At 47.3% G+C, this 26,026-nt stretch overlaps 1 protein-coding gene across 1 annotated transcript in view; it reads right to left on the bottom strand.

Annotated features, from left to right (window-relative positions):
- IGF2R (insulin-like growth factor 2 receptor) overlaps window positions 1-26,026 on the bottom strand; it is a 111,641-nt gene that overhangs the window by 31,751 nt on the left and 53,864 nt on the right. The window contains exons 13-30 of the mRNA XM_011934995.1: window positions 25,876-26,013; window positions 25,108-25,255; window positions 24,427-24,604; window positions 23,850-23,965; window positions 23,211-23,379; window positions 21,104-21,283; window positions 14,590-14,691; window positions 12,818-12,919; window positions 11,868-12,060; window positions 10,374-10,544; window positions 9,450-9,593; window positions 9,168-9,343; window positions 8,488-8,575; window positions 7,482-7,697; window positions 6,591-6,721; window positions 6,227-6,324; window positions 2,746-2,882; window positions 1,134-1,324 (exon numbers count right to left, since the gene is read on the bottom strand). Coding sequence (XP_011790385.1) covers window positions 1,134-1,324; window positions 2,746-2,882; window positions 6,227-6,324; window positions 6,591-6,721; window positions 7,482-7,697; window positions 8,488-8,575; window positions 9,168-9,343; window positions 9,450-9,593; window positions 10,374-10,544; window positions 11,868-12,060; window positions 12,818-12,919; window positions 14,590-14,691; window positions 21,104-21,283; window positions 23,211-23,379; window positions 23,850-23,965; window positions 24,427-24,604; window positions 25,108-25,255; window positions 25,876-26,013 — 2,678 coding nt within the window. The remainder of the gene's footprint in view (window positions 1-1,133; window positions 1,325-2,745; window positions 2,883-6,226; window positions 6,325-6,590; window positions 6,722-7,481; window positions 7,698-8,487; window positions 8,576-9,167; window positions 9,344-9,449; window positions 9,594-10,373; window positions 10,545-11,867; window positions 12,061-12,817; window positions 12,920-14,589; window positions 14,692-21,103; window positions 21,284-23,210; window positions 23,380-23,849; window positions 23,966-24,426; window positions 24,605-25,107; window positions 25,256-25,875; window positions 26,014-26,026) is intronic.

The following is a 26,026-nucleotide window of genomic DNA, read 5'->3' on the forward strand; positions in this document are numbered from 1 at the left end:
CCCCACACAGCCCTCACGTTTCCCTCCCAGCCTCCTGGGTCCTGGGCACAGGGGCCCCCACACAACACCCTCGTCCTTCCCTCCCAGCCTCCTGGGATCTGGACATGGGGAACCTCACATACCACCCTCACCCTTCCCTCCCAGCCTTCTGGGCTCTGGGCACAGGGGCCCCATACAACCTCTCACCTTTGTCCCCCACACGTGGGGCAGCCCTTTTGTCCTCGGCTTTGAGCCTCTCAGATCAGAGAGGAGAATGCTCAGGGGCCCCAGCAGCTCATGAGTCTGGGCTAAGCCTCTGCACAGCCTTCCCAGGAGGAAACTTCCCTGCCGCTCCAGGCAAGAGGGCAGGCCTGAAGCTCCTGGAGCGCTCCCATCCCAAGCTCCTCTACTACTGCTGCCCACCCTGGAGAGCATGGGGCGAGCCCCCTGACACCCAGCGAGCTGGTCCTGCCCGAGTTAATGCCCAACTCAGCCACCGAGCTCGTGGTGCACGCTAGCACTGGGGCTCACCACAATCTCACACACAGAGAAACCAGTGTGCCGTGGACACCTGCTGCCGTGCATGCCAAACAAGTAAGAAAAGAGCTGATCACAGGCGCTCACGCTCACTGACTGTGCACCTCCCATGTGTCAGAAATCACACCTGGCACTTCCTACCTCTTCTCTCGAAACCCTGCAATGGGCAAGACAAGTACACCTCACGTTATGAACGAGTGAGCAGTGCACACCACCTGAGTAATTAACCAAGTTACGTGGCTGGGAAGTGGCAGCGCTACCTGTGACCTGGGCCCAACCAACCTTCTCGTGCTTCCCAACCTGCCGCCATGAAGACAAAGGGCATGTAGTCAAACAACAGTCTCCCCTACAGCCTTCGCGGGGTCTGAGTCCAACTCTGAAGAGAACCAATTCTGAGTCAGGAACTGCCAGGCAAGCTTCTAAGGAGCCAGACAGCACGAGGGTTCCCCAGACTGCAGGCCCCAGCGACGCTGTTTCCCCAGCCTCTGGTAAGGGTGCATGATCCCAGGCTCTAGAACTCACGTCCCAAGGCAGATGAGGACGTGGGGCTCACCGCCCTACACAGGGGCCCAAATCCCAAAGCTGCAACAGCAGAAGGCACAGGAACAGTCCCTTACCACCTGGTTCTCGCTGCAGGTGAATCGGATGGTGGTTGACTTTTTCCGAATCCCGTCTGGACATAAGTCGCCATCCACGTATTTCAGGACAATGACGCCATCTCTCCACTGAGGTCCGTCCCTTACCCTGCCGAGGTTCACGGGCTTGGAGCCACCCAGCAGGCACGCGGCTGCTTCTGGAGGGCATGGCTCTGCAACACCAGACACAAGAAAGAGCTGCCTTTAGTGACTCCCCAGGCTAGAACAGAACTTCATCAGGCAAGAAATGTCACACGTGCTGCAGAACTTCATACGCTTTCTAAGAGTCACTCCAAAATACCTGCTATTTCTTTCACATTAAGTCAGATGACAATGACATCAAGTTACTTCTCACTCACTTACCTGCTGTTCTGTCACAGATGGACTGGGGCAGGTGGGCGTGAGGTGTAGAGGGACAGCTAGGCTGTAGCAGCCGAAATTCTTTCTGAACCCCATATAGGATGAAGCTCAAATTCCCAAATTAAGCCAGAGGAACATTTTAAATGGCCTACATCCACGCACCTTCTTTATTCAAGAAGAGACCAAGAATTCTGCCTGTTTTCCAGTCCCTAAAATGCCTGTGCCATGTGCCCTGGGTGAAGAACTAGTCCCACGCCACAGGGGTAGAGCCGCTGTGTCGAAGTCTGCACAGCACAACACAGCAAGGGGAAGTGGAACCACAGCCTCAAGCCACGCAGAGGATGGAACCAGCTGCTGCAGCTAAAAATAGCCACACCCCCTTTGAGGTGAGCCACCCAAGATGCAGGTGGGGCTGTATGAAATGCCACGAACATGGGGCGAGTTTCATCTTCAGGATTCCAAGGGGCCATGATTGGTACCAAGATCCCTGAAGGTGCCCTTGGTTTCCCATATACAGCTGATATCCAGTCTCAGCCAAGCACTGCAGGTTTGGGTGAGCTGTCCCTGCATCACAAAAGGACCGTCCATACAACTCTCAACATAACGCAGGCGCACACCAGGACCTCCACACCACACCCCCCATCTCCTACCTGCTAAGAAGAATTCCTCACCATGGTTATTATTTCTATCTATTATACCTCCGTCTCCTCATGTTCAGAAAGGGTTATCATGTTCCCAGCAGTCCTTAGCACTGATTTATCCTGGGCCATACTACGGATCAATTGTTAAGACCCTTAAATCATTCTTCGTCCTGCTGCTTCTTGGCCAAACCACGTCCATGCTGCAGAGAGTGAAGTGCCTCCAAAGAATCCCCATCCTACTTGATCTTCCCCGATAAACTCATGACAAGCCACCACCCCATGAGGAGGCCCTCTCTCACCAGTGCCAGCCTTCGATATGCTCACTGAAACCACCATCCCATGAGGAGGCCCTCTCGCCAGTGTCAGCCTTCGATACGCTCACTACAACCACCACCCCATGAGGAGGCCCTCTCTCGCCAGTGCCAGCCTTCGATATGCTCACTGCAACCACCACCCCATGAGGAGGCCCTCTCTCGCCAGTGCCAGCCTTTGATACGCTCACTACAACCACCACCCCATGAGGAGGCCCTCTCTCGCCAGTGCCAGCCTGTGATACAATCACTGCAACCACCACCCACGAGGAGCCCTCTCACCAGTGCCGCCGTGCGGGGCCAGAGACTTGCAGACATTGATGAGGTAGTGCTCCGGGTCTCCCGTCCCAGTGATGGCTTCCCAGTTGTCACTGTACCTTGACAGGGACGAGAGGTCGAAGGAGTTGCCAGTTCCATCTCTGAAAAGAAGACAACCCTGCAGTTAGTTAGGCTTGGTCGTATTCTAGTTAAACACTGGGCACTCTGTCTAGAAAGGTTCAAGTATTCAGGCATAGTCTAAGCCTGACAGAACTTTAGACTCGACTTCTCTCTCTCTCTCTCTCACACACACACACACACACACACACACACACACACCCCATCAGAATCAGCAACAACGTAACTTTCCTGAACATAATAGTTCAGGAAACTATTAGGCTCACTTAAAAAAAAACATTTTTAATTTTAACAGAAAAACCCAGTGTCTGCAAAGTGCATGTCGTCTGTGCTCAGGTCACTGAGAAGTGGAACTGGCTGGTGACAAAGGTGAGTAGCCAAGATGCTCGGAGCACACACAGCAGGGGTCATGCCCAGGGCGGCCACAGGCCATCTGTTGTTTAAAACCAAGGCCGCTGGCAGTTACTGAAATTAAAATGGGCTTGCTGACCTGTCTGCACAGGCTAAAGGTTCACTAACTACACAAATCCCAAATACAGACATTAACTGGGAACCAAGCCCATGCCAGGCGCAGTACTGACAGTGAGCGAGACACGCACTCTGCCAACACGGAGCAGGGACGTGAGCAGCTACAGATGCCACCTCGGCGGCAGCTCTCAGTGCTTCAGACGGGAATGAAAACTGGCCATTCATTCAAAGGCTATATGCTAAACTGGGGGTACTGTGTTCAATAAAACAGATAAACATCATCAATCTTACAGAATTTACAAAAATTACCTGTGGAAGAAAATGACCATGAACAAGGTAGACTTTTAAAAATACATAGTGTATTTGATAGAATTAAGACCTGAAGAAAAAAAGGCAGATGAGGGGGATACGAAGTTTGAGGGGCAGAGGAAAGCAGCTGTTGAAATTTTGGACAGAGGAGCCAGAGAAGGCGTGACCGAGCAGAGGACCTGTGAATAGACTCTGAGAGAAACGCAATCACTGACCATCCTGGCACCCAGTAAAGAGCATCCCGGGCAGAGAGCAGCATGAGCAAAGGGCCCGAGGCACATAAGCCTGGCGCAACCTGAGAAAGGCAGAAGCCCCAAGTGGCTGGAACAGAGTGAAAACGAGGTTAGAGGTAACACGGAGGTCATGTCCGTCAGAGGAAGAACTTCAGCCTGTGGGTCCCAGTGAGATGGGCGCTCACTGCATTGAAAGTTCCAGCAAGAGCGACATGGTGGGACTTCTATCTCAAGAGGATCACCCTGACTACTGTGTGGGACTAACCAAACGTGTGACAAGGCACGTGGCAGGGAGACCTCGGAGTGGCAGCTGCAGTACTGCAGGCACAAGAGAAGGAGTGCCCAAACTAGGGGCAGGTGGCAGGAAGGGAAAGCTGCCTGAAGGTGATGGGGCAAGAACAGAGTTTAGTGAATATCACCAAACGCTCTAAAAGTAGTCAGTAGAAGAAATAAAAATAGAACTAACACAGTCAAGGCAGAGGAAAGAGGAGAGGAGAACAGTACAGGGGAGGGCAGCTTTCACCGTTTAAAAGAGAGTCAATAGACGCCATTAGAAGCTGACAAACAGAGGTTTAGAGTTATAGAAGGTTCCAAAAAGAACCACAGGAAGATATGGTAAAAAGTGGAGTGAAGCTAGGGGTAGGGGAGGAAGAGGTGGGGGAGAGTAATTTCAACTATTAATATTTTTGGACTCTCAATTACAATAGACATGTATTATCTTTTATCATAAGAGATTATAAAATTCTCCTCTGACTTAATTCTACTTTTAAAAACTTAGCATAAAAATATCTTTAGGAAGCCTGAGCGTAGTGGCTCACACCTATAATCCCAGCACTTTGGGAGGCCAAGGTAGGCAGAGGATCACCTGAGGTCAGAAGTTTAAGACCAGCCTGGCCAACATGGTGAAACCCCATCTCTACTAAAAATACAAAAAATAGGCCAGCGCAGTGGCTCACACCTATAATCCCAGCACTTTGGGAGGCCAAGGCAGGCAGAGGATCACCTGAGGTCAGAAGTTCAAGACCAGCCTGGCCAACATGGTGAAACCCCATCTCTACTAAAAATACAAAAAAATTAGCCGGGTGTGGTGGCGGGCACCTGTAATCCCAGCTACTCGGTAGGTTGAGGCAGGAGAATCATTTGAATCTGGGAGATGGAGATTGCAGTGAGCCGAGATCGCGCCACTGCACTCCAGCCTGGGCAACAGTGCCAGACTCTGTCTCAAAAAAAAAAAAACATAAAAATTAGCCAGGCATGGTGATGTTCGTAATCCCAGCTACCAGGGATGCTAAAACAGGAGAACTACTTGAACCAGGGAGGTGGAGGGTGCAGTGAGCCAAGATCACGCCGCTGCACTGCAGCCTGGGTGACAGAGCAAGACTCCATCTCAAAAAAAATACATACATATATACATACACACACACACACACAAATATATATACACACATACACATATCTTTAGGAAAGATATATATATATATCTCTTTAGGAAAAAGGCTTTATGTGCAAAGAAAATGAAAGTTTTATTCCTTGTACATAAATACCAGAAAACTGAAGGCAGCCTCAAACGGCAGAAAGAGAACTGCTAAGTGAACTGGGGATATCTACTGAGAACATTTCCCACCCAGTAGAAATGAGAAACAAATTTGTTTCACATGAAAATATTTACAAAATGTTAACTGGAAAAGGTAAGGTTACTAAAATTATGATTTAAAGTCATTGAACATAAATTACTAAATGCCTGCATTTTTATACATTCCTAAAACCTAAATGATTATTTCACCTATATAAGTAACAGATGACACAACAGGACAAAGGCTGGAAGGAAACAGAATCGCCTGCACTTTCCCCCAGGAAAGTCAACTGCGACCAAGGGGCTCGCATGGGGTGTTTCACAGAGCGGAACTGCCAGGGCATCCCTCCAGAAAAACAGAACCGGAGACTCACAGAACCAAAATCTCTAAGGATGGGACCCCAGGTGTCCAGAGGGCGAGCTGGCAAAGCTGTGAGAGCAGCTCTGTGGACGATCACACGCAACGAAGACCTCCCTTCATCGCAGGGGTCACCACACCACTCCTGGCCCACTCTGCTCACTGGCATGTGGATCACACAAGAGTGCCAGGTGTCCACTCTTTGCTTCGGCTCCAATCCCTTCCCCATGCAGTCACCACAGCAGCTCAAGGTGGTGACGGAGCTGAGAGTTAACCTAGCCCGACTCCTCGTTTTAATATGAGCAAACCGAGTCCTAGGTAAATTAACCGACTAGTCTAATCCCCTGTACCCAAGATCACTAATTATTAAAGCAAAATCATACCAAGTTAGTCTGTCCAAAAGAGACAACATATCCATTGACTTACTTGAATGAACATTCAGTCAGATCGAAAGGTGGGCAGGCATACTGCGTTCGCCACTCAAACAAGTAGGAACAATCTGAAGTCTCCTTTAGAAACACTGGCTAAAAAAGTTAAGAGGCGCATACATAAAAGTGAGAATGCAAAACTTTATACTCTGAGTTTTAAGAATGAAAATAGTAAAGAATGGTTATGTTCATGAAAATCTACACTAACTGATGAAAGTTTCAACATATTTTCTGTAAATGATATTTTAAACTCAGTTAACCAGGAGATGTGATTAGATCTGAGGACAGATTCTTTCTAATATGATCCCAGCAGCCTGAGGGTGAGGAGAAGACCCCGCTGAGGGCCGTCGGTACATGCTCACCTGCTGGGTGCTGCGGTCACAGTAGAAGAAGATGGCTGTGGAGCGCTGATAAACCTTATGGCAAGTGTCCCCCCCAGTGAAGTTCATTTTTAACAAGCCATTTTCATAAGTTAGCTTCTGAGTCAGGAGACCTGTAAAGAAAGAGGATGTTAAACGAGGTTTGGTTCAGGTCCCTAGGCTGTCAAACTTAGCCTAAGACATGTGACACACACTCTGCAGAGTGTGGGACAAAGTATCCCTGGCCTCGCAGCACCGTACCGTGCACTCCTGTCACATGACACTTTGGGAATAAAATCAGGCTTCCCTTTGTCCAAGGCTGCTGCAACGTCACAGACTGAACCGTGGGTGATGACATGGGGCATTCCTTAGCCTCATCACCTAAGGAAATGCCACTTTCTCCACTGTGCCTGAGGGCTGTCCATGTACTCACCACAGCTACTTTGACTTCATTTTTACAATTTCCTAAATGTATTGAAATCTTGCCCAACTGCTGAAACAGCATGAAGGACCAACAGCCTGCCCTGGAATTTTTACAGCCAAACCTGGTACTAAATGCATTCCCTCTGACGCAATGCTATCAAGTACTACCTCAGAACATCCATCACTGGCTAGCTCACTGTGTCCCGATGTTGTCAGAAAGAAGAGAAATATGGCCTTAGAGTCAGTAACTGGCATGGCTAAGAATAAAACAGACATGTTCTACCAACATCCTTCAGTATGCACTCTGATTAAGAAAATCAAGCAAAATCTGAAATATCATTAACATGCTTTTTTTTTTTTACAGTAGAACACTCAAGTTTCTGACTCAAGGGAAAATTCACCTTTAGCAAAATACTTTAATATTTTAATTCCATTCCTTTGCAACAAAAGGAAAAGGACAAACAATGGTACCTGCCACTTTGTGAAATCCCTGCGGTTCCCGCTTTTCCTGACACGAGGAGACCACCCTGGACTTGTCACTTGTGGGGCAGACGTCTGAGGAAAGCTTCCCACAGACCCGGAAGTAATAGGTGTATTCACCGGCACTCACAATGGTGTCGTTGAGGCCCAGGGGCTTCAGGTCATACAAGTTGCCATGCCTTGGGTCTTTCACCTCACAGTTGTCTCCTTCAAGAACATGGAAGAAGTGAAGGGCCACTGCACCCATACACACATTCATATTTTCAAGCAAAAAGCTTTACAAACTGCCGGGCGCACTGGCTCATGCCTGTAATCCCAGCACTTTGGGAGGCTGAGACGGGCGGATCACGAGGTCAAGAGATCTAGACCATCCTGGCCAACAGGGTGAAACCCATCTCTACTAAAAATATACAAATTAGCTGGGCATGGTGGTGGGTGCCCTGTAGTCCCAGCTACTCAGGAGGCTGAGGCAGGAGAATAGCGTGAACCCAAGAGGCAGAGGTTGCAGTGAGCTGAGATGGCGCCATTACACTCCAGCCTGGCCACAGAGCAAAACTCCGTCTCAAAAACAAAAAAACAGTTTTACAATTTTTGGTTAGGTAAATACCAGCTATAAATGGGCATTAAAAGCCATTTCCACATGATTTTGTTTATATATAAGACAACTCGCCTGGCAAACAGTTTCCAGGAAAGTCTAGGTCCCTGAAAAAAGACTTGCTTCATCAAACAACACAACACCAAACCCCACATTAGTGTGTTCAAGCATCAGATGCCAAAAACCCACCGATCCAAGCACACAAGAAAAACGTCACTGGTGAAATGAGCAATGTGCTTCCGTAAAAAGAAAAGCTCAGGGACGAGAAATTATCCACCCCCAGCGTGTGTCTCATGACTCCAGCTATGGCCGTTACCACACGGTCTCATATCTAAGACATCGTTCAGAACGTCTGCTACTCTATACATTTAAAATGACTCATAGGGACAGGCCCAGTCCTACCTTCCACTCTGACAATGGGACAGGCTTCCACAGTTCTCCAGATAAACACGTACTCACAGCCATCCTGAAGCTGAAACGTTGGTGAGCCCTGTAATATAAATCAGCAGCCTGATTTGCTTCCTGTTTATTTTAAAAATTAATCAAGTGGTGCTGGGCTCACGCCTGTAATCTTAGCACTTTGGGAGGCCGAGGCGGGTAGATCACAAGTTCAGGAGTTCAAGACCAGCCTGGCCAAGATGGTGAAACCCCATCTCTACTAAAAATACAAAAATTAGCTGGATGCAATGGCAGGTGCCTGTAATCCCAGCTACTCGGGAGGCTGAGGCAGGAGAATCACTTGAACCTGGGGGGCGGAGCTTGCAGTGAGTCAAGATTGCACCACTGCACTCCAGCCTGGGTGACAGAGTGAGACTCCATCTCAAAAAAAAAAAAAAAAAAATTTTAATACATGATAGCTACAGTTAGTACCCAATCTTTGACCTCCACGTGCAAACTACATAGCATTTATTAAACATTTAAGACCTGAAGAAATGAGTGCATTCTCGTCAAATCCCAGCAATGGCCGAAACTCCATGAAAACGCAGGCAAGTTTTAAACAAGCTGGAAGATTCAGAGGTTCAAGGGAAATGGGAAATGCAGTGACCCAGGGACAACATGACATCGCTGGTCTGAACACACACCGATATCTGAGCACACTCAAATGTGATCCTGGTGGAGAAGCGCTGGTTCCCACACTTGTCACCGTTGACATACATGATGCTCAAAGATCCATTTGCTGCAGCTTGGGGACTCATCTGCATCACACCCAGGTTCGAGCTACTGACTTCTGACACTAAGCAAGACCCCATTGCACTGCCTGGAAGAACAGAATTAGTGGTTTAGGCATGAGGAAGGCAATGACCTTGAGTCAAATGCTCTAACAATATGAACAGATGCCAATCAAGAGACCAAGCAGAACTCACCATGGCATCCAGGAATGTAAGGGAGAGGATTGCAAACGCTCAAATAGAAAGTCCTCTTTCTCCCATCGACGGAGGTGTCAACAGCCGTCCAAGGCTTCCTGACTGTGCTTAGGCCACTCAGGTCGTACTCATTTCCAGCCAGGTCTGAAACACAACACAAAACCACGCTGGAGAACTCTGCCTCCTTGTGAGCTCTCAAGAACGGCCTTTCCCCCTAAACAAGCACTGAGGAGGCGTGAACCTGGCATTCCTAACTATGAGAATAAGGAAATCCACAGGAGGCTGAGAGGCTTTGCCTACAAAACACACTCGCTCTGTCCCTCAAAACTGCCCTTCGCAGCCGGGTCTGGTGGCATGCGCCTGTAGTCCCAGCTACTTCGGAGGCTGAGGCAGGAGGATCACTTAGGACCAGGAGTTCAAGGCCAGCCTGGGCAACACAGTGAGACCCTAAAGACTCTTTAAAGAAAAAACCAAACTCCCACTTCCATTGACAAGGAAGTACCCCCGCTGCAGAGGGGCAGGGCCAACCCCAGAGGTCACGGTCTCCGGCATACACTGTCAGCTTCCAGGGCACAGCTTAGGGAGTTTTAACGTTTTTTTCTTTTCTTTTCATCCCCAAATAAGAAGCTCTGACAGAGTATGTGAAATGTGTTTCCTCTGCGTTTTCTTCTGTGTTCTTAAGATGCATCTGATCCCAAAAGATAGCTTAAAACTTAATTATATAGTCAGATTCTCTTCAAGAAAAACATTACAACTCTAGGCATCATTCAAAGAAAATATGTAACAGAAATGTCATGCTGCCTGCAAAACTAAGCATACACACCACACACACACAAATATACACACAGAAACACACCTTCATATCCACTCACACACACACTGACTCCTGACCGGCCTCTCAGTTCTTAGGCTGCACAGCCTTACCAGTGACTTGGCAGTCCACTGGAGAAGGAACACAGGCCAACGCAGTTTCAATCTCAAAGTAAGTGTTTCGGATCCCTTGCCCAGAGTCGATGTCTTGATGCAGGAATTTGGAGGTCCCTGGGTAAACACCATCATTGCAAACAAAGCGGATGATAAAAGCATCAGCAGAACCTGTAAAGCAAGAAGGCCCAGGTTTTAAGAAACACAACAGTATTCATGACGCAGCCCACAAGCACAGTGCAGTAACAGGACAAGGCCACCATTGGCAACAAGCTTCACAGCCGTTTGTGGGCACAGTGACACCAGGGCACCAAGTCTGTATCGAGGGACTCGACATGAACGGAGTGGCCACACTCGCTGCAACGGTGGCCTCTATTACGACAGGTTTAAACACTGACTGCAACAGTGGCCTATGTTAGGACAGGTTTACACACTCGCTGCAATGGTGGCCTATGTTACGACAGCTTTACACACTCACTGCAACAGTGGCCTACGTGATGACAGGTTTACACACTGCAACAGTGGCCTACGTTATGACAGATTTCTACCATGGGCCTAACATCCTAGCATTCCTACTCTTCCAGAGAATATTTAAATCCCACGAGTTTATCAATCCAAGCAACGGAAGACAATGTAACTCTAATTTGTTGGCTTACTGAACAAATACTAAGTTCCCACCATGTATAGGAATGAACGAAGCAGACGAAAACCCCTGCCTGCAGCTGTGCTGGTTGCAGAGCGAGCAGCAAGTACAAAGACTCAGGAGGGGAGGGTGGGGGAGACTGCACTTCGTTCACATCAGAAACAGTGAGGCCAGCAGGTTGAGCGGGAAGAGCAGGGGGTGATCATCTCAGAGAGCCCCCATGGGTGTCCCATGGCCGTACTATGATCTTTGGTAGTAGGCTGGAGTGCAGTGGCGCAATCTTGACTCACTGGCTTCTACTCTAGCTGCAGTGCAGGGCCTCCGAGCTGGGAAGTGACACGATGAGACATTTCAGAAACATCACTCTGACTGCTGTGCTGAATACGGGCTACAGCAGCCCCCCTTATCTGTGGGGGGCTATGTTCCGAGACCCACAGTGAATGCCTGAAATTGAGAACCCTGTATACACTATGCTGTTTCCCACACACACATACCGAGGATGAAGTTCAATTTGTAAGTTAGGCACAGCAAGAGATTAACAATAAAACAGAACAACTGTAACAATACCTGTCATGAAAGTTACATGAATGTGGTCTCTCTCATTCTTTCTCTCAAAATACCTTACTATTTTCGGACCATGTGAGATCACAGAAAGGGAACCCGCGGATAACGGGACTCCTGTATGCGAGGTCAAACGCGGGAGACCAACGTGGTGGCTCCTGCAGCAAGGTGGACCGCACAGCCCGTGGTGACAGGGGAGTGAGCACATTCTACCCTCAGGAAGGTGCATGGCCACCCACAGAGCCACCAGGGCCCTTTTTAGCTACAAAACAACATGGCTCTGAGCTCACCTTTGGCAGAGACAGGCCCTTTGTAGGTCAGAGTGAGGAAGCCCTCTGTAGACAGCTGGAGGCTTTTCTCAATTCCGACAGCCCTTTCTGGCTTCAGATTCTGGAGCTCTTTGGTTTGGGTTTCTGCCTCACAGCCAGAAGCAGGTTTTCCCTGGATGGTCCCACAGACAGGCATTGTGCCGCAGACATTAAACTGCAGATCAGACGGTAAGAGCCATACAAACAAATTTATGCCACGTATCTCCATAGACAAGAACCCTAGCAACTCCAAATCCCACTAGGTTAAACGTTTCTTATCTGTTAGTCAACTTACCAACTTTCCACTTTCCAGCATGTTAGTACAGTTAGTACATAAGTCCAAAGGGCAGTATCTATAACCTGCCTCTAAGGTTTAGTATATATACATCATTTAAACTTATACATCCCTGTATCTATAAATGCATAAGATCTATTGCATGTAATAATGTACCATATATAAGAGAGGGAAGACACAGAAGTCATAATGTTATAATATTTTCAATGATGAGAAAGTACATATTGTTGAAATCATGTTAATTAGAAGTAAATATAAAGTGGTACCCCATATTTCTTAAAAATTTTGATATCATTCCATTAAAAATTATATTATAGTTGTAAAAATGAAGTCAATGATACTCTCTGGTGTGCAGATACAGTAAGGAGAGACCGTCAGCACTACACATAGAAGTGTTTCTTTAAAGAGAACTTATGAAGAATAACAGTCTTCACGTCTGAACTGTGCCAGAATGGTGGTAAATGGTTTTACTTCATCTTTCCCTTAAATCCGGATTTTCCCATCTCCTTCTGAGTAAGAGCTGCCACCACAGTGGCCTGGGCAATTCTGTCTCCTGAACCACCAGGTGCAGGTGACTTCAATAATGCACTCTGCCCTTGTTTCAAAGCAAACTGGAAATGCATGCTATAGCTCTTACCACAAAAGTCTTCCCAATGTTCAAGAACACATATCCTTGTGAATTGTTTAGCGGGTGAAGATTAAACACAAATCCACTGTTGGGATCCCTTATAGAGCAAGCCTACAGGAAACAAAATGGGGGAAGAGGGGCGCATTTAAACCAATTCCACAGGAACATAACAAACATATAGCACCTCCAGAAACCTGCATGTATGCATCTGACAATGCTGTTTCTCCATTTACTTTCAAAATCCCTATCAAAAATGTAGCCCCACATGGAGCCTCTTCAAATACACCAAAGTATACCAAGTGTGAGCCCAGACTCAGAGATTACACTCACCTGGAAGCTGTTAAGGTTACTGTATTTCTCTAAGAAGACTACTGTTACTCCCTAAAGTTGGAGAGGAAACGTAAGACTCATAAATTAGTTTCTTTTTTTTTTTTTTTCTTTTTTTTGGTGAGATGGAGTCCCACTCTGTCGCCCAGGCTGGAGTGCAGTGGCACGATCTTGGCTCACTGCCAGCTCCACCTCCCGGGTTCATGCCATTCTCCTGCCTCAGCCTCCTGAGTAGCTGGGACTACAGGCGCCCGCCACCACGCCCGGCTAATTTTTTGTATTTTTAGTAGACACAGGGTTTCACCGTGTTAGCCAGGATGGTCTCCATCTCCTGACCTCGTGATCCGCCCGCCTCAGCCTCCCAAAGTGCTGGGATTATAGGCGTGAGCCACCGCGCCCGGCCCATAAATTAGTTTCTTAAAGAAAATAAACATCTTAAGAAAACTCACGTTCTGTTTTCTGTCTCAATTACTCCCTTAATCATGGGATGTATGATCAGGTGACTGTCAAATGATATCCTCTCCTCTCCGTATGCAACTTTGCCCTGGGCCTCCCTCTGTCCACTGCATGCAGGGAAGGGGGCGGTGGCCACAGACCCAGAAACACTGTCCACGAACAGGGTGCCCAACATCCTGCCCTCACTGAGCACTTACAAAGCCAGGACCCTATGCCGGGGCTGTTGGTTTGCAAAAGCCCTGGTCTCTGCTGCCAGAGTCTGCGGTGTAGCTTAGAACAGGAAGTGGCAAACAGGTCCCACCATAAAGAAATATACACGGTGCTGTGAAAACAACTCACTACCCTGGGGAGGTCAGAGAGAACGTCACTGAGCAGCTTCCTGCTATGCCCTGCAGGGTGCGCTCAACAACGGGAGAGCATGGACCCGGGCAGAGGGCGGGAAGAGCCAGAGGACACAGTAGGCACTGAGAGCCTCGAGTGGCACAGTAACACCTGTGGGCTCTGCCCTCCACACAGGGCCACAGACGAGACACACAGGCCTCACCCTATAGACAGGATCACATGAACACCTGCAGGCTGTGCTCTATGGATAGGGTCATATTAAAACATACGGGCTCTACCCTCTAGGGGACAGGCACTGAGATGGTTTAGGTGTGGAGTGACGTATCGAATAGTCAGACATCTGCCAGTGGTGCAGAAGCCCCGGAGCCCACCAGGATGCCACTGCCACATGGGAGAAACAAAGGAATGGAAACAAAAGGAAGGAAACGACAGTGGGCAGAGTAAGACTGAGGGACCTGGTTCTTATCCCAGGAGCTAGGAGCTGGGAGCTGGGGGTGGAGAGGAACTCAGGGTGACCTGCAGACACCCACTGGCAATGCAACGCAGTAACTGATTCAGAAAGAAGGGGCGGGGTCAGTTCAGGGCTGGAACACTGGGGTGAGTTGAGGATGTCTTTCAGGCAGCTCAGCACGAGGGCCAGGCGAAAGCACACGTACCTGGTCTGTATCCGTTGCTGTCTGGATGGGACAGGCAGCCTCTGTGTTCCACAGGAAACTGACCACACACTCCCAGTTGAGCGAAAAGATTGGGTGGCTGTTCTGAAAGGGCAAATCCAGGGTAAAAGTCAATACAGTAACATGGAACTTGATCTAACCAAAAGAACACTCCCCTGAGACATAAAAATAGCCAAAATCTGCTGTATGTTTATTATGAGTCAGCCAATACAGCTAGGCACTTAATGTGCATTACCTAATTAGAATTTAATGTTCTCATTCTCCCTATGAAGGCAAAATAATCTCTTACGCTTGGATATTCAGAAATACAGAAATCACGCCAGCAGTAAATGGTAGAATTTGGATCCAAACCTAGGTCTGAGCCCAAGGTTCTGAGAAGCACCTTACACAAAAAGTTGAATGCAAGAAGCCATACACAAAGGCAATGGTACACAGGGGTCACTGACATCAGCTCAGGATTAGGCAACACTGGTCTGCGCTGTCAGAGGTCAGGAAGGCAGAGGACGGCTCCTAGCAGGTAGCATGTCCTTTCTTGATGTATAGTTTGTGGACACTCACCCAGCTGTGTCACGTTATCATCTGTACGCCGTTTGGTGCGTATGTTTCCACGAAAAGCTCCCCCAGAGAGCTACTGGGTTGGTGACAGCACCACCACCACACGGGCCATGGTAGAGCTGCCAATCAGGGAGTGTTTATCACACACCAGGACTGCACTGTGAGTTTTGTTAGCATTTCTCAACTGCGCCTCACAATGACCCATAAACAGAGCCTACAAATGAGAAAACTGAGGCACAACGAAGTTAAGACGCCTGCCCAGGGTCACGGGTTCAGGAACAACAGCCACTAACACTGAGTGGCTTGCCCATCAAGCGCTCTCTACCCTGGAAAGCCCCCACCCACTCCAGGCCTCAGCAACACTAACAGCAGAATAAAAACACACCTGCTCCTTCCACTTCACAATGTGCCTGTGAAAGGGACTGAGCTTTAGCCTGTGAAAGTTCTGTGACTGCAAACCCCTGGGAGAAGTGGCCCTGAATCCCTCAGTGGGTGGATTTCCCGTGCCGCTGCTGTGCAGCAGGCCCCATATGAGTGCTGACAGACACGACAACAATGTGAAGTTACTCTGCAAACTAAACAAGGTATCACAGAAAAGCTGGAAAACCAAGGATTCAACAATTTTCCGAAATTACCGAGTGTCTCAATGGCAACAAGAAACCAGAGAGGGAGGGGGCAGTCCACAGGTAGGGAATGCACAGACGTGCCCAGGACAGAGACCACCAGGCTGAACTGGGCAACCTGGACATCTCCCCGTGCAACACTGAACCTGGATCCTTCCTGAGACTGAAGGAAGAAGTGGGCGGCCCAAGCTCAGGTGAACCTGAGGAGAGTGTGTCTAACCCGGACAGAACACCTCCCGCAGAGAGCATGGGCCAAGCTCAGCCTGCCCGTCATGCATTCCCTGATCACAGAGATCTTCGACTCTAAAGGAAATGTGGCTCGGGAAAAAGAGCGTTAGCCAACGACAAAGCGGACCAGGCAGGTGAGTGAGGCAGCACCCACTGGGCCACTGCAGGGCAGAACACATCCTGCTGGCTCGTTTCAGTGGGGCTTGAGGAAGCTGCCACACACCCTTAAGAACGGACTGTTAATCATTTAGTTGATAATGAACATGGCTTCCAGTCTCTCCACTCTCCTAACCATTTGATAATTTCTCAAAAACACATGACCCTGGTATAAACCTAAAACTACAGATAATAAGAAATAAAAATAAAATCCTAAGCCCCACAACTGACTGAACATACCCCATTCTTGGCCAAGGGGACCCCAGAGGAACTTTTAAAACTGCATTCCTGTCCGTAACGGGGTGGGAGGTGAGACATACCTCATTACACCCCTTTCCTCATTAACCGCTAGGCTTTCTTCCCTAAGTGCTAAACAGAAGCCGGCCCTTTTCAAAGACTCTGCTGCTGGCATCAATCCATTGCCTGACAATGTCCGTCCTTTTTTGCAGTTCTGACAACACAAAATCGATCAGCATTCCCTCCTGGTAAGAGACCACAACTCCCAGGTGGTCCTGGCCGTCTACGGAGGCTGCACACAGAGGGCCTTCATGTCCTCTGCTTCACTTTTCGACATATAGGGCCTAAGTGTAATATATATATTTTAAACTGTAATATATTTAAATGTTACGTCTCCAACCCAAAATGAACGTGGGGACACATGCTGCATACATGTTGCCTACCACACGTGTGCATGCCACCCCTTCATGAATATGCATAGCTGCTCCTGTAACCTGCTGAATATCTATACTTGGCTAACCTGTTCAGCATCCATTCGTGTCTTAGTCTTCCTCCCTCCCAGTGCTTGTTTCTGGCTTTTAGCCTGAGGCTATGCGGCCACCCTGCAGGCTGCAAACCTTTATGAGAAATAAAGCTCTCCTTTCCAAATTAGATTTGAGACTATCAAAAAATTTCTAGGCTGTGTGTGGTGGCTCATACCTATAATCCCAGCACTTTAGGAAGCTGAGGCAGGAGGACTGCTTGAACCTAGGAGCTCTAAGACCAGCTTGGGCCACATAGAGAGATCTCATCTCTACAAAAGCTTGAAAAACCATTTTGATAACTACAGGTAACTCCACCTATAGTTCCAGCTCCTCAGGAGGCTGAGGTGAGAGGGTCACTTGAGCCAAGGAAGTTCAGGCTGCAGTGATTCAGTGAGCAATGATGGCAGCCAGTGCATGCTAGCCTGGGCGACAGAGCAAGACCCTGTCTTAAAAAAAGAAAAAAAGTCCTGGACATGGATACTGGTGATAAATACAGGACACTAGAGATGTGTATGATATATGTAACCCAAAGACAGTCAGCATGGTCAGTTTAATATTATATGTATTTTACCCCAATTAAAAAATAGAAGCAATTGGGACTGTATAAAATGGCCCCAAAGCATTTCCATGGAGCGAAGAGCAGAGCAAACTCCACACGGTCTGCCGTTCTCCTCTGGCTAAGGAACTCAGGGCCAACAGCAATCCCACTCACCTCCTCTACCTCCTAGCCCTAATTCATTTTACTATTGTGATTTTTTAAATATCTTTTTATTATTATTATACTTTAAGTTCTAGGGTACATGTGCACAACGTGCAGGTTTGATACACAGGTATACATACGCCATGTTGGTTTGCCGCACCCATTGACTCATCATTTACATTAGGTATTTCTCCTAATGCTATCCCTCCCCCAGCCCTCCACTCCCTGACAGGCCCCAGTGTGTGATGTTTTCCGCCCTATGTCCAAGTGATCTCATTGTTCAATTCCCACCTATGAGTGAGAACATGCAGTGTCTGGTTTTCTGTCCTTATGATAGTTTGCTGAGAATGATGGTTTCCAGCTTCATCCATGTCCCTGCAAAGAACATGAACTCATCCTTTTTTGTGGCTGCATAGTATTCCATGGTGTATATGTGCCACATTTTCTTAATCCAGTCTATCGTTGATGGACACTTGGGCTCTTTCCACGTATTTGCTATTGTGAATACTGCCACAAAAAACACACAAGTGCATGTGTCTTTACAGTAGCATGATTCATAATCCTTTGGGTAAGGGGATTGCTGGGTCAAATGGTAATTCTAGTTCTAGATCCTTGAGGAATCACCACACTGTCTTCCACAATGGTTAAACTAATTTACACTCCCAACAATGTAAAAGCATTCCTATTTCTCCAAATTCTCTCCAGCATTGTTTCCTGACTTTTTAATGACTGCCATTCTAACTGGCATGAGATGGTATCTCATTGTGGTTTCCATTTACATTTCTCTGACCAGTGATTATGAGCATTTTTTCATGTGTCTGTCAGCTGCACAGATGTCTTCTTTTGAGAAGTGTCTGTTCGTATCCTTTGCCCACTTTCTGATGGGGTTGTTTTTTTCTTGTAAATTTGTTTAAGTTATTTGTACATTCTGGATATTAGCCCTTTGTCAGATAGGTAGATTGCAAAAATTTTCTCCCATTCTGTAGGTTGCCTGTTCACTCTGATGATAGTTTCTTTTGCTGTGCAGAAGCTCTTTAGTTTAATTAGATCCCATTTGTCTATTTTGGCTTTTGTTGCCATTGCTTTTGGTGTTTTAGTCATGAAGTCCTTGTCCATGCCTACGGCCTGAATAGTATTGCCTAGGTTTTCTTCTAGGGTTTTTATGGTTTAAGGTCTAACATTTAAGTCTTTAATCCACCTTGAATTAATTTTGTATAAGGCGTAAGGAAGGAATCCAGTTTCAGCTTTCTATATACGGCCAGTCAGTTTTCCCAGCACCATTTATTAAATAGTGAATCCTTTCCCCGTTTCTTGTTTTTGTCAGGATGGTTGTAGATGTGTGGTATTATTTCTAAGGGCTCTGTTCTGTTCCATTGGTCTATATATCTGTTTTGGTACCAGTACCATGCTGTTTCGGTTATTGTGGCCTTGTAGCCTAGTTTGAAGTCAGGTAGCGTGGTGCCTCCAGCTTTGCTCTTTTTGCTTAGGAATGTCTTGGCAATGAGGGCTCTTTTTTTGTTCCATATGAACTTTAAAGTAGTTTTTTCTAATTCTGTGAATACAATCATTGGTAGCTTGATGGAGATGGCATTGAATCTACAAATTACTTTGGGCAGTGTGGCCATTTTCACAATATTGATTCTTCCTATCCAAGAGCATGAACTATTCTTCCATTTGTTTGTGTCCTCTTTTATTTCCTTGAGCAGTGGTTTGTAGCTCTCCTTGAAAGGGTCCTTCACATTCCTTTAAGTTGGATTCCTGGGTATTTTATTCTCTTTGTAGCAATTGTGAATGGGAGTTCACTCATGATTTGGCTCTCTGTCTGTTAATGGTGTACAGAAATGCTTGTGATTTTTGTACATTGCCTTTGTATCCTGAGACTTTGCTGAAGTTGCTTATGTGATTATTATTTTGAAACAGGATCTTGTTCTGTTGCCAAGGGGCTGCAGTGTAGTAGCACATCCTCAGCTCACTGCAACCTCTGCCTCCTGGGCTCAAGTGATCCTCCCACCTCAGCCTCCCCAGAAGCTGGGACTACAGGTGCACACCACCACACTTGGCTAATTTTTAAATTTTTTTTGTAGAGATGGGGTCTCACTAGGTTGCCCAGGTTAGTCTTGGACTCCTGGGCTCAAACAATCCTTCCATCTCTGCCTCCCAATTTTTTTTTCTTTTTTTGACAGGGGCTCGCTTTGTCTCCCAGGCTGCAGTACAATCATGGCTCACTGAATCCTCAACCTTCTGGGCTCAAGGAGTCCTCCGGCCTCAGCCTCCAGAGTAACTGGGACTACAGGCATGAGCCACCACACTTGGCTAAATTTTGTTTTATTTTTTGGAGATGGGGTCTCACTATGTGGTCCAGGCTGGTCACCAATTCCTGTCCTCAAGTGATCTTCCCATGTTGGCCTTCCACAGTGCTGGATTAGATCTGAACCAGCGTGCCCAGCCTTCAGCCTTAATTTCTTATTCCTGTTTTATATTACACATACAACCCTCATTGTTCACCCACAGGCCTGAGATATATCAAGCCTCAGATTCCTACCTGTGGACTTTGTGGTTTGGGCTGCTGGGGCTCAGAAAGCAATACCCTAAGGACCGGTGCTTTGACATGCTGAGAAGCTGCCTGAGAATCAAGGTCGAGCTTTTAACTGTGCCTTGTTACCTCCACCCCCAAGCACAGGGAGGGACTTTCTCTGGGATTTCCTTACCTGACCAAGAAGGCTTCTTTCCAAAAGAAACTCGGAAATCTCATTATCTATCCCACAAAAGAAGACTGAGGACAGCAACCACACCTGGACAGACTTGTTCACAAGATAATGCCTTCCTCATTCAGGCTCCAAAGAGAATCATTTGCAAGTTAATTTCTGTCTATTCTTTCTCCCAAATAATCATTTGCTGCCCCCTCAAAAGAACTGTGCCTCCCCCATCTCCCTCTCCCCTGTGAAATAGGGTACATAGTCTTCTGTGTTGCATTAGGCTACTGGGTCATCTTTCTCCTGCTATTTATTCCCCAGTGCTATGCATGTTAAAATTTTAATGTCTTTTCTCCTGTTGACAGCTGATTTTCAGGGAAACTTCAAAGGGTGAAAGGGAAGCTTTCCCTTGGCTCCTACAGGACCAAACTAACTCTAAGCCCCGTTCCACTGCCACGATCCTCAACTCACAAGAACTAAGACGCAAGATAATGTCTGTATGACTCAGAAAGAAAATCCATGAAACAGTGTCTGTCACCACAGCCTCCAACTCCGCAGCAAAAGATGAGGCTTACCCTTCAGAAATCGTAGCCATGAAGGTACCACAAATCACTCCCTGCCTGTGCACATATATACTGCACGCTGACCTTGAGCAGAACTAAGACTGGCCTAACTCCACCACCCACCCACCCCAAGACCGTTTCTGTCAAGAGACACATAAGGCAACACTCAGTCAAAAAACGCAGCAGTGAAGGTCACCGGCCAGCGGCAGCGCCTTACCAGCCTGCCCCTGGAGCAGACGAGATGGATCCTCGTGGTGTATGTGGTCTGTCTGCCGTCGCTGGTGGTGCAGGTCGATCCATTCACGTATTCCAGAAGGAGGCTGCCGCTGTCCTCAACCACAGGGCCAGTCTTTGCCATTCCCAAGTTACTGATGGAAACCACTTCAGTGAAGGAGCCCTGCAAGAAAACTAATCTTGTCAGGCTCTTCCCTCTGAAGATACAGTTGATTTGTTATTGGTGGTGGTTACATTCTATAAAGTTGCAACAAACAATGAATTATTGAATACAGAACCACTGCTCCTGGGGAAATCCCCTTATTACATATGGAATAGGAAACCATCCTCAAAGAGTTAACAACAACTGCATGCTGGGTTCCGGGCACGCAATCAAGCAGCAATCAGGCTGCTTGTGCTGGCCTGTAACTGAAAGTCACGTAGCACTAGATACTACTCGCATCCTCGTTACCGCTACAGAAAGAATCACTGGTGTTAGAATCATAAGGCTTTCGTTCAAGAATTGCGTAAGATGTTCTTCAGATCCTGAATTCCAGTGGAACGACTGACACTAACCACTTTGAAGACCCTCCTACAGGGAACCAAATGCAGTTTCTTCATCTCCCCATCCCATGACTTCACCCTGCACTCTTCTGCCAATAAACAATCCCCACACCTTGGCCCGCTCCAAATCCCTTAAGTCCCTAAACCCAAATTCCTTGGGGAGGTGAATTTGAGGTTTCTTCTCATCTCCTCATTCGCCTGCCCTACCATTAAACTCTCTCTCGGCTGTAATCCCCAATGTCGCAGTGTGCTGACTGGCTGTATACCAGGCAAACAAACCTATTACACACAGATTATAATCTGAAATCCCAAGACAACTCATGCTGACGGATTCTATTCTCTTTATTTTACAAAAGGAAAAAACGAGGCTCAGGAGTGTTAAGTGGCTCACCTAAGGCTGCCCCACGAAACTTTCAGAACACAAGGGAATAAGTCACATTTGAAAAGGCTTTAGTGTGAATTCTAGGCGAGAAACTTCTCTTAGGGAGACCTTACAAGGCAGTGCAGCGTGGAAGTTCCAGCTCTGGAGCATCTCTGAGTTGAGATGCCAGAGTTGGAATTCAGACCCTGTCCAACTGGCCCCAGGGCTGGAGCTTTTGCACTGCACTGCCTCGTCCTCTCCATCCTCTGCTCATCTCAAGGTGAGGCAGAAACAAGAGGCCAGAGCATCCCCCTGTTCAACATCAACCAGGAACACGCTTGTCAGGCACTATGCACATTGGGCCACTACACTCGTTCCAGCAATGACTGAGGGGGTGCTCCACACGGTGATTTTGGAGTTACAAGTGTTCTCAAATAGGCAAGTTCACAGATGCAGAATCTGTGAATAATGAGGCCTGACTGTACACTGAAGTCACTGCTCCAGTAAAGAACACACATGTGCACAGGTAAACACAACCAGGAACTCGATTCCTAATCACCAGAGCACACTTGCCACCTTCCTTTCAAAAACCTCCAAGCTGCCATTAGCATACACTAAGAAAAGTACATTCCCAACATGCTATTTTTACAGAAGCCAACTTCCAGAGACATCTCTATTTTAGGATTCATCACGTACAACGACCACAGGAGACAGGCAAATGTTCTGGCAGTGACTGCATTCAACCCAGCGACGAACTGCAGCGACTGAGAATGTGTGCTGGAATCTATTTCATCCACAGCAACTCTCCCAAACCGGTTTCTCCCCCTAATCAATCCAGAAGCAAGAGCTTTTGGAAGCAAAACTGTTTTTTTCACAGGTGTCTGCTGAAAGCACCTAAAGACACTTTTGAATTCAAGACAGACATAACCATTCGGTGCTTCCTCTGCCCTTTGTGTGATCAAAGGTCTCCAACACAGCATTCTCCACGTGAACGATGATTCCTGTGTGACACACTTCTGCTCCTACAGGAGGCAGATGAGTTCACATGGAGGCCCCACTCCTACTCAGAGGATTTCTCTCAAGCAGCTGTGCCGCCTTTGATCTGGATGTCCCAAAATAACTACCTCCTCCCACTATGTCATGGAATTAGGAGGGCGAAGGAGACAAGCAGTGAAAACAGACTCACCTGATCTTTTTCATACTTCATCTGGCAAGCCGATGCATATCGGTTGCAGCCCGGCACTGGATTCAGAGGCCGACACACGTTAATGTAGTATTTCCTCCATGTGACATGTTCCCCTGAGTTGTCCATGGCGTACCAGTTTCCTCCAACGCCACCTTCAGATTTTGCCAGACTAAAATTTCAAAGCAAAATTATATGCTCTTTAAGAGCTTACACATTTCAGTCTAATTTATTTCTATGTAGTTGGGGAAGCAAAGCTACCAAATAAAGCATGCTCCACCAACCACATAACCAGCAGTTAGCGTGTCTGGACTCATGACGCACCAGGATTACATTCAATCTTCGCTAAACTCAGTATGCAGTGGACCTTAACTGTCTCCCATGCCTCTGAACTGATAGTCATTGGTTTAAATGATGAAGCTGAAGGCTGAGGCTCTGCTGTGGCCAAGACTGGTTGCTATCCCAAAGGTGACCAGACTGTTATTAGAATTCATTCTGCTGAAAATGCCCCACCTTGGGCCTGCAGTCCCAGAGCCGGCATCACTCCCCATCATCAGCTCAGTCACAGGCTCGCCAGCAACACCCGCAACCTCAGCATCTGCTGATACCAGGCCAAAAACAGAGCAGCTGACTCTGCCTCACCTGGAGAGGTCGTACTGCTCCAGTGTGGAGGGGTCGGTCACCACGCACTCCAGGGGCTCCTCTGGGCAGGCATAGCTGGTGTACCACCGGAAGTTGTAGGTGGAGTTATCCTCCTCCTAATCCACGGCAGCAGAGAAATGCGGGGAGGGATGGCAAAAAGAGAAAGACACATGACATAAAGCCGGATTCAAAAAAGGACAAGAGCAATGTTCTCAATGAGAAACTGTGAAAAAAAGCCTACTCTGCCCATCTCCCTTCATTTTATTAAAGGAAGACTGTTCAGTAATAAATCAGGATGAAAACTTAGCCTCTGCTAAGTGAGGGTTAATTCAGGATTTTCTTTATGCTTTTGCATGTTTTGTACCCAAAACTGACAGGCTTGTGGGCTGTTATTAAGGTGCACAACCCACTAAGCACACAGCTTGAGAAACTAATGCTGCCTAGGTACCCCGTCAAATCTAATTATGGTGTTGATTTGGCCAGAAACCCAGACTGATACAAGCTCTGCCTCTCAATGAAAGGCCCACCACAGGCGCGAGTATCCTCAGGGAGCGCGATGAGGGACAAGCATTCCTACCTGATATTCAGGAAAGCCCACCCCCGCGTCTCGATCGCAGAGAAAGGTGATGAGCGTAGCTCTCGGTGTGTGTCTTTCGTTGTTGTAAGGCGTGCCGCCTCTGTAGTTCAGTTGGATCATCCCATCATAATACGACAGCTTCGCATTACTCAGTCCCAAGTTCCAAGTCTTCTCGTCACTGAAATACACACACATTTCTCTCAGCAAAGACCTGAGGGCAGAAGCACTCCAAGGCTGCCACACTGAAGGGAGGGCCCGTGAGCGACGTGGGGAGTCACCAGAACCAGGCCAGGGCTGCAGACCCACACAAGGTCTCTAACCGCAGCAGGGACACTGGGACCCAAATCTCCTCTTGGCACCACTGGTTGAGACAACTCACTTCATTTGAACTAAAGCTACACAGAATGCAGAAATACGCACAGAAATATCTAGGAAATGAGAAGCGCAAAATGTGCACAAGTGAGGCATGACCTCAATCCACCCTTCTTTCCCAAGGACAGGCCTGCTCCTTCCTCGGGGAAATTAAACTCCTAACATCCTTCAGTTTTCAGACCAGGTCTCATCACTATTTAAATGCTTGTCATAAAGTTATGACATTAAGTGAGAACACACCTATTCCTGAAAAAAATATTCGTTAGCACATAATACCTAAGAATGAAACAGAACTGAGAAGCTACTTGCCTTTTTGCCACCTGGCAGGCTCCTGAGTCTGGCTGACAGGGGCTCACAGACACCGGGCCACACACATTTATATAAAAGTCATACTTCTTTGTCTCAACTTTATAGGCACCATTTTTCTTTGTGAGAGGTGATAAGTCAAAAGAAAACCCTAAGAAAGAATAAAAACAGTAAAATTATGGAAGGTCAGTCCGAACAGTCAGCAGAGTGGTCTCACCCCACAGTTTGAAAGGCAGAGGTCCTTCCCAGGAGGTTCCCAATGACAGGAAGAAGTGGAGGAGGCAGAAGAGACACTGCCCCTTGAGGCCACCAGAACCGCAATTACTAACATTTTCCTTCAAGATGGATCCAACTCCACCATTCCCTTCTACTGGGTTAGCCTAAAGCCCTATTCAAAAAAGCCCATGACTGCTGGGCTAATAAACAACCAGCATATTCCAAGTAGGATGAGCACAATATTATGGCCTTCTTGTAAGGTCTCCCGCAGAGAGGTTTCTTGCCTAGAATTCACGTGAAAGCCTTTTCAAACATAATTTACTCCCTTGAGTTCCAAAAGTTTTGCATTCAGCAAATCCACCTCAATAATGAATTTAAGATAGTATTTTCAATATCTCAAATAAGTCCCAAATATCGGCTGTTCAGAATTGTGTTCAAACAGCATGAATAAAATTCTAAGGCAGGTTACCTTGAAAACCTCACAGAGAATGTTTAGGAAAAAACCTTAAGTGGTTCCAAGTCACATTAACGCAGAGGTCCTGTTTGGACACAGACCTGCCTGGGAGTCAAAGACTGTGCAGTTCTCCCCTTCTGTCTTCGACAGCACACAGGCCGCAGCTGTGTGCCACTCAAACTCATAAAAGCAACCGCCTTCCCCAGAAGTTCTCAACACTGGTGCACTTTCCAGATCACCTGTCAATGGGGA

The sequence above is a fragment of the Colobus angolensis genome, unplaced genomic scaffold (assembly GCF_000951035.1).
Source record: "Colobus angolensis palliatus isolate OR3802 unplaced genomic scaffold, Cang.pa_1.0 Scaffold14, whole genome shotgun sequence".
In the NCBI taxonomy this organism is placed as follows: domain Eukaryota; kingdom Metazoa; phylum Chordata; class Mammalia; order Primates; family Cercopithecidae; genus Colobus; species Colobus angolensis.